This window comes from Vanellus vanellus (assembly GCF_965231255.1).
Source record: "Vanellus vanellus genome assembly, chromosome: 2".
Classification (NCBI taxonomy): Eukaryota; Metazoa; Chordata; class Aves; order Charadriiformes; family Charadriidae; genus Vanellus; species Vanellus vanellus.
The window spans coordinates 117,521,604-117,530,160 of record NC_138906.1 but is presented as its reverse complement, the minus strand read 5'-3'; the positions used below and the strand labels follow the sequence as shown (position 1 = coordinate 117,530,160).

The 8,557-nt window shown below is 57.1% G+C and overlaps 1 protein-coding gene across 1 annotated transcript; it reads left to right on the top strand.

Annotated features, from left to right (window-relative positions):
* Positions 1-2,380: 2,380 nt before the first annotated feature.
* On the top strand, positions 2,381-6,410 carry ADCYAP1 (adenylate cyclase activating polypeptide 1; the record flags this gene model as incomplete). Its single annotated transcript, XM_082479717.1, has 4 exons — positions 2,381-2,481; positions 4,546-4,680; positions 5,212-5,307; positions 6,224-6,410. The coding sequence occupies 4 exons, from the start codon at positions 2,381-2,383 to the stop codon at positions 6,408-6,410; spliced, it is 519 nt and encodes a 172-aa protein (XP_082335843.1).
* Positions 6,411-8,557: the final 2,147 nt, after the last annotated feature.

Genomic DNA, 8,557 nt, shown 5'->3' with positions numbered 1-8,557 from the left:
GAGAACTAAATTATTGTTGCTTCCTGAACTCTCTGCTTATGATCCCAATAATTAAAATGTGCAGTAATGGCCCCTGCAGCCTGTATTTCTTTGGGTAATTCTCGGAAATGAAGGGCTGATTTTCGGCCGCTGACGGAGGGGAGCGCGGAGACGGGCGCAATATCAGCCCCTGGGAGCCCGCCGGTGGTCCGCGCCCGGCGCTCTCCGCATCACTTGGGGGAAAATAATTCCGGCGGCGGGGAACTCCCCAGAGAAGGGATTTCCCTCCCAGTCCCCCCGGCAAATCAACTTTCTTTTTTTTTTCCTTTTTTCTTTTCTTTTTTTTTTTTTTTTTTTAATCCTCATGGCGTTCCTCTCCCCTCCCGCTCTGCCCAGCGCTGCGAGTCGCACATCTGTCTCTGCACAAGGCGGGGAGGGGAGAGGGTCGGGCCAAGGGGCTGGGGGGGAGGGGAGGGTGGTAGAAGCAAACCCCACAGCTCCCGGGCCGCGGTGGCCACGCGTGGGCCACTCCCCACGGGGAGGCCGTGGGGCCCGTCCCCCGAGCCCCGCGGCTGCGGCACACGCTCCGCTGCTGGTTTCCCCGGGGGGGAGCCTTGCGTAATGAGAACAATATTAACAATCCTTAAAAAAAAAAAAAAAAAAAAAAAAGAAAAGGAAAAGGAAAAAGAAAAAGAAAAAGAAAAAAGAAAAAGAAGAAAAAGAAAAAGAAAAAGAAAAAGAAAAAGAAAAAGAAAAAGAAAAAGAAAAAGAAAAAGAAAAAGAAAAAGAAAAAGAAAAAGAAAAAGAAAAAGAAAAAGAAAAAGAAAAAGAAAAAGAAAAAGAAAAAGAAAAAGAAAAAGAAAAAAGAAAAAGCTCAGGAGAAAAAAAAAATAGGCACTCCTATCTCCGTGGAAGTGGGGGTTCCACGCCATGGCTGCTCAGCGTCGCCCGGGCCCAGGCGCGGGTGAGCTGGTCCCGCGGAGAGACGCGCAGAAAAACCGCGGGGGAGCCCGACAAGTCCGGAGATCCCCCCTACCCCCCCCAAACCGCCCTCCTCCTCCTCCCGGTCCCTTCCCACGGCAGGTAAAACTTGACCGCGGCGAGCATTCTTCTACGTTTGTGGGATAGGGGGTTTTCTGTGTGTTGCTGTTTGGTTGTTGGTTTGCTTTGTTTTTTTTTTTTTTCCTAATTTTTTTTGTTGTTGTTGGGGGGAGGGGGGAGTGTGAGTTGGTGTTTATGAGAAGCTTTATGACTCCTGATAAGCTCATCTTTGAGGACGACACAGAACTGTGTTCCTTGAGGAATTGGGGTGGTGACGTCTTTTCTGATACCCGATTATTACGTGACTGGGGAAAAAAAAAAAAAGAGGCATTTGATTCATGAATAAAAATCCGGACACCACCACGGGGGCAACAAACAATATTGCCCGTCCTCTAAGGTAACAAGCAGGCAAATGTTTACGAAGAGGGCTCTTGCTGAAGCGGGGTGTTTGCAAAGATTTTGTTGCTAATTGCGTATCAGACCCGCGGAAGGCTGGTCAAGTTTGGAGCCACCGAGCAGGAAGAGAAGAAGAGGAGAAGGCTGAAGGCGCTCAGTGAGGGGAGAGATCTGGGGAAGACAACATCGCACGCAGCCAGCCCGCGGCTCCCCGCCTCCGCTCCCTCCCGGGCTCGCTCGCTCTCTTCCCCCTTCCCCTGCGCTCCCTTCTCCGGCGACATCTCGCTCCATCCCTCTTTCTCCCTTCCCTTGCAGACTCCACTCCAAATCTGTGTTGCTACCTGCAAACTTTTTTTTTCTTTATCTTTTTTTTTTTTTTTTTGCCCCCCCCCTTTTTTTTTTTTCTTTTTTGGAGTGGATTCCCCTAAAATCAGCAAACAACTAACTGCTGCTTTTGCGTCTTCTCATCCCGCGGGTCCTTCGCCCATCGCAGAGGCGATGCCACGAGGGTTTTAACTCCTTTCGGCCGCAACTTGGGAGACAGCTCTATTTTTACCCACATTTGGGGTCTTTTTTTCTTCTTCTTTTTTTTTTTTTTTTTTTTTTTTTCGTTTCGCAGCCAAACGCTCTTAGTGCCGGGTGTTTAGAGTTTAATGGTAAGGACACGAAGCAGCTCGCCGGGCCTTCCCGCAGCGCTCCCGGGGCGGGCGGGCACCGACGGGGCGGGCGGCGGCGGCGGCAGCGCTCCGCGCCGGGCACAGCTCCGCGCTTCTCCGCGCCTCTCCGCGCCGGCACCTGGTTGCCCGGAGCGCCTGCCCCAAGGGGGCCGCGCTCTCTCCCTCCCCCGCAGGCTCGGCCGGGGGCTTGGTGGGTCGTGGGGTGTTTTTTTCGTGTTTTTTTTTTTTTTCTTTCTTTTTTTTTTTTTTTTAAGGCGGTTTTCCTTTCCCTCCCGCACAGAGTGGCAATGTGTAGCAAAGCGATCCTAGCACTCCTGGTCTATGGCATAGTAATGCACTGCAGCGTCTACTGCTCACCTGCGGCCGGACTTCAGTACCCGGCGCTCAGGTAAGTCCTTCCGTACCTCCCCGGGGACTCCGCCGGGATCCCTTCGGGCCCCCGCTGCCCCGGTTTTGCTAAGGGCAGGGGAATCTTACCGGGAAGGAAAGTAGAAGGGGACGGGGGGGATGACGGACTCACTCACCAAACGAACCCCCTCCACTTCGGCTGTGCGCCCACCCCCTCCGCCCTGGGAGAGGAGCCGCCGGGAGGGTCAGGCAGGGAGGAGGGGGCCCGTCCCGTCCCATCACGTCCCCGCCTGCAGCACTGGCTTCTGCCATGGCCGCTCCCCGGGATCCCGGCGCGGTGGGGCTGGGGGGGAGGGAGGGGGGGGTAACGGGGTAGGGGCTGCTCTGCTGCGTCTCGGCGGGAGCGGGCCGGGGTCCCAGCGCATCTCGGCGGGGCACAGCATGTCCCCCCCCCGCCTGCCCCCTGCCCTGTACGGGCCCCGGCGCAATTCGGACGCTTTCTGTTGCCCGCAAGCTCGCCCAGGGTGAGCGGCGGCGAGATTCGCCTGCCCGGACCGGGGTGGGGGGAGCCGGGAAGAGGGGGGAGCCGACGACACCGTTAGCTGCAAGCATGCGAGAGCTGTCATGGCTCGTGTAGCAGAAGTGGAGTCGACGGGAAATCAGTCTCTTCCCCTGTTGTTTACCTGTCTGTATTGCGACCTCCCTTCTCACGGGGGAAAGCGGCTGGCACAAGGTTGTTTGGTTGTCTGTGTCTGTTCGGAGTTGTCTTGCGGGGCTCCAGCGCAGGCTGATGCCTATGCTGTCCCTTTCCACCTGGCAGGAGGTGGCGTTTGGACCCCGCTGTGTTTGGGGCAGGAGTGGGGGACCCCCCCAGAGGAGTCGGCACAAGCGAGTTTCCCATGCTGGGACGTGGCTGGGGGTGCAGGGCACCCGGTCCGGGACGGCCGCTGGCAGCCTGGTCCCACTCTGCTTGTAGCCTGCTTGGGCCACCGGTGTTGCTTGGCTTGGGGGGAGTTTTGAGCTCGGTGCTGTTGTCCTGCCCCACTGGCGCTTGGGTCTATTCCGGGCTGCCCTACGGGGGACACCGCTGTGCGGCTCAGCTGTGAGCGGGGGGCGATGCCGGGCGCGCAAGGCTGTCCGAGGGAGGGTGTTCTTTTGGGGGCTCCCAAATGTCCTTGCACGAACCGGGAGCCCGTCGGGGCTGGCTGAGAGCAGCCCCCTCCCCGGGCAGAGGGGCTACGGGGCAGAGGGCCCGGTGGCCTGCGGGGCCATTAGCTGGCAGCAACCCCGCTCTCTCCATTCAAGCGCCTGAATTAGCAGGAGTGAAACACTTTAGCGGCATCTATTATTAATACCTCCGCTAAAGCTCACAGACAAAAATAGCTGCCTGTAACGTACAATGACCTACATCGTACTGCAGAGAGGGAGGCAGAGAGCGGTGGGGGGGGGCGGGGGGGAAGTGGGCTGGGGGGCGGAGGGACGAACCTAGCGAGATCTCAAAGGGCAGAGGCACCATTCAACGAAAACCACCACCAGGCGAAGCCCCCACCCCCCCCTCCCCCGCCCCCGGCCCGGCGGGCTCTGCGGGGAGGAGCGGGGCGCGGTCCCGGCCCCGGCGGCGGGGGCTGCCGCTCACCGCCCCGTCCCCGCCGGGGAGGCGGCTTGGCTCCCGCCCAGCCCCTGGCACACACACGCGTGTGCGTGTGTGCGTGCGTGCGTGTGTGTGTGTGCGCGGCAGCCTGCACGCCTGCCCCTGCCTGCGCTCCGCTCGGGAAGCACCAGCCGTGGCTGTGGCAGAGAGGGGCTGTTTCCCGTGGGGGGGGGTGAAGGACGGGGGTGGTGGTGGTGGGGGGTGTTTGGGGCTTTTCTCGGAGCACGTTTGACGGCGGGTGTGTTCCCCGTGGTCCTGCCCCGCAGAGGAGGAGGAGGGCGGGGATGGGGAGCGGGCGGGCGCAGGGAGGGGATGGGGGCAGACGGACGGGGCGCCCGGGTCGGCTCTGCCGGGGGGCGGCCACTGAGGCAGGCGGGAGCCGGCGGCGGGGAGAGGAGCGGAGGGCCCCGCCGAGCCCGGCTGACTCCTTCCCCTTGCTGCTCTCGTTGCCAGGCTGGAGGATGAAGTCTACGACGAGGACGGGAACACCCTGCAGGACTTCGCCTACGACCACGAGCCCCTCGGTATAGCGAATCCGTCCTCCGTGATCGGCGAGATGTACACCTTGTATTACCCACCGGAAAAGAGGTGACTGCAACTCGCGGGGTGTTCAGGCGTGAATTTTGAGGCGGGAGCAAAGCAGGTCTGGCCGAGCCGATTGGGGGAAAAAAATAATAACAATACCCAACAAGCCAACAGCAACCTATATATATGTTTATATATATATATATATATATATAAACCTCGAGCCCAAACAAACGACCACGCTGCCCGGGTCCCGGTGCCCAGTTTAAAGCCTAGAAGAAATGGAGAAGCCGCCTTACCTCCAGCAGCGTGGGGGAGGGAGGGAGGGAGGGAGCTGGGGAGCCGCCCGCGGCGGGTAAGGGCTGGCGATGCTCCCGCAAACGGAGCCGAAATGTTCAGCCAGCGCCGAGCCGAGCGAGTTGCGGCGGGGAGGGGTCTGGGTGGGGATGAGGAGTCCCGGGGGACGCGGGGAGATGCCGCCCTCCGCTCGCCGGCGGGGAGGGACGGTCACCGCCGCCTCCCGGGCTTCCCGCACCCCGCCGCAGCCGCCTACCGGGCCTCGCCGCTCATCCGCGGGCTCTTCCCTCCGCCCAGGCACGCCGATGGGATCTTCAACAAAGCCTACAGGAAACTCCTGGGCCAGTTATCCGCCAGGAAATATCTGCACTCCCTGATGGCCAAACGGGTCGGGTAAGGGTTCCTGCGCTTTCCTTTCCCGCGGTGGGCGTTGGTGGTGCCGGAGCGGAGGCGTTTAAAAGGCCGCGGGGCTGGAGGGAACAAAGCTGCCCCGGCCGGGGCTGGGAATTTGTTGGGGCGGCGGTGGGGCTGGAGGGGGGGTGTTGGGGGTGATGTCCGGCTCCCCAGACCTCAGCCGACCCCGGCCGCGGCTCCCGGAGCGCTCCCGGAGCGGCGTGAGCCCGGCTGTCAGCGCAGACGTTCACGGAGGTTTGTTTGGTTTAATACCCTCAGACATACATATATATATGTATGTATGTATGTATGTGTGTGCATATATATCTCTATAATTTTTTGCAACCGGGTGATTTAAAATTAAGAAGTTGGGCAGCCTCCCCGGTCTGCTGGGGTGTGGGGGAAGGGGGGAGCAGTCTGTCTGAAGCGATGACCGAGGGCTCGGCTGAAGCGGGGGGGGACACAGTCGTCTGCAGCCCCGCGCCCCCCCAGGTGAACCGGGCGGGTCTCCCCGGGGCCTCCCCGCCGCCGGCGGGGCCGGGGGGAGCCCGGTGCCACCCGCCGCCCTTCGGCAGAAGGTAACACGTTAATAAAGCCCCGGGGGGAGCAGCTTTCCCTGCCGCAATGAATAATTCATGGCGGGGAGATATTGTCTCCGCCGCCACTTGCGCGCACCGCGCCGGGAGCGGGTTTCGGCGCGGCCTTTGTCTCCCCCGCGCATCTTCCGCGCAAAGGTGTTGCGCGGGGGCAGGGGCGGAGCGGGGGGGGCAGCGGCGGCCGCGGGGCCGCGCAGGGTCGGGGCGGGGGGCGGGGGGAAGGGGAGAGGGGCGGCGCGGAGGGGCGCGGAAGGGCGCGGAGGGGCGCGGAGGGGCGGAGCGGCGGCGCCTGATGCAGCTGTGCTTTTGGGTGCTTGCAGCGGTGCCGGCGGCGGCCTGGGGGACGAGGCGGAACCGCTGACCAAGCGGCACATAGACGGCATCTTCACGGACAGCTACAGCCGCTACCGGAAACAAATGGCTGTCAAGAAATACTTAGCAGCCGTCCTGGGGAAAAGGTATAAACAAAGAGTTAAAAACAAAGGACGCCGAGTAGCGTATTTGTAGCGATGAGTAACCAGCCACTCCTGTGTATACAAAGTCCTGAGAGAGAGAGAGAGAGAGAGAGAGAAAGAGAGAGAGAGAGAGAAACCCAACAACAACAACAACAAAAAATCTAAACAAAAGTAATTTCCAAACTGACTGAACAATCACCGCTCCTGTGTTATCTAAACATGTATTTATGTATGAAGTAAAGCCATTAAATGAATATTTTGATAATAATATTGTTTTTCTTTTGTACAAAAGCACTAGAGAAACGCACAGATCTACTTTGTGGACCAATCATTAAGTTATATATAATATATAAATATATATATAAATAATACTACGAATACTAAAGAATAATTCTTCATAGAAAACCTGCACAAGAACAAGAATTCGCCTGAGCTGTTTATGTTTTTATATAAAATAAATAGAAAAAAAGACAATCATTGTTTTGAATATTACTCCTATTTTTGTAACGGAAATTAAAAGGATAGTATTTTTATTCGCGACAGGGTCGAAGACATTAATTTTCACCATTTGCTACTGTACATAGAGAAGGATGCCCTGCTCCCAGGGGATTATGAGGAAAATGATTTGGGAAAATTAGTGAAGCAGATTCTTCCCCCGGTGAGTCTCAAGGCAGGCTCCTTTGCCACTAGCCTCTCCGAAGAGGCAGCGTCCCCTTTCCTCTAGATTTCGATTTTTTTTTTCCTCCCGCTTTCTTTGATTCCAGTTGTATCTGTATCAGCGTCTCCTCAAACAATGAGCTTAGAGGATAATTCTCTTTTGAAAACAACAGCTCGATCCAAATTGTGCACCTCTGTTGCCTATTGGAGGGAGAAATAGTTAAAACAACAAAATTTCAAACCAAAACCAAACAAAAAAGCCAAATCCAAACCCCTAACCCCTAAATCCCGAACCAGCAGCAAGGATAGTGAGTACTAAGCCCCGTGCACTGCTCTTCTGGCTGGCTGGGCAGAGTTGCAGAACAAAGCGAAAGCGGAGACAGGACCCGTTTGAGAAGAGTGGGGAAGTGAGCGGGGGCGGCCCCGCAGCCGCAGCCGGTGCCGGAGCCGGTGCCCGCAGGGTCGAGGGAAGTCGAGGCGATCCCACCTCCGATCCGCTACCCAACTGCCCCGGGCAGCTCGGTACTGGACCTGGATGCAAAGTACAGTGTGTTACTCTCCAGTGCTGTCCATGCTTCTCATCATGTGTAACGAGCAGGGTTCTCGCCTTTGCATTTTTCGGTCGCAGTTGCTCTTTTCTTTGATTGTGTTTTTTTTTGTTTGTTTGTTTGGGTTTGTTTTTTTTTTTTTTTTTTCTTGTAGACCCTCCCGCCTCTCATCCTCTCTTCGCACTTTTCCGAGCTCTGTTTAACCCACCTGAGTCACCTTTTTGGGTTATGTTCTTTTGGGGAAAAAAAAAAAAAAAAAAAAAGATTGTGAACGCTCTCTCACTCCTTTGTTCTGTTTTATGCAAGCTCTTATTGTACAAGTTTAGGAACCCCTGTTGTAGCTACCACTAAAGAATTATGCACTACTACGAAAGTTTTTGTTCCTTGTTTATTGAGTTTGGAGGTAAAATGTATTTTTCTACATTCTGGCTTATTGCTTAGTAAAATTTATTTCATAAAACAAACTTTTGTCATAAAAGAATGTGTAGTGTTCACCTGTGGTCCGGTTTCTAACGAGATAAACCATTTTCACCTCATCTCTCTATGTACGGACTCCTATCTTACCTTCCGCCCGGGGGACAGTAAAGCAGCGGCGACCCCGGCCGGGGGCTGGCCCCGTCCCTCCGCCCGGGCAGCTGCCGAAGGAGGACACGTAGGTACCTGCTGCTTCCTTCCAGCTCACCACACAAACCTTAGAGGAGTCTTTCCAAAGACACAAAAACGAGCCCCGCATTCAAGATGTCGGAAAACACCCTCCCCCCTTCCCCCCCCCAAAAAAAAAAGAAAAGAAAAGAAAAAAAAATATCAAAAATAATCGCGGGTTAATACCTCCTTCCCCGGCCGGGCAGAGCCGCCGGCCGCCGAGGAGAGGAGAGAGGCGCGGGCAGAGCCCGGCGGGGCGGGCAGGCGCTGCCGGTACCGCTTGTCCGGGCTGCCCGCGCTGCCCGCGCTGCCGGTACCGCCTGCCCGGGCTGCCCCGGCAGCTCGCGCTGCC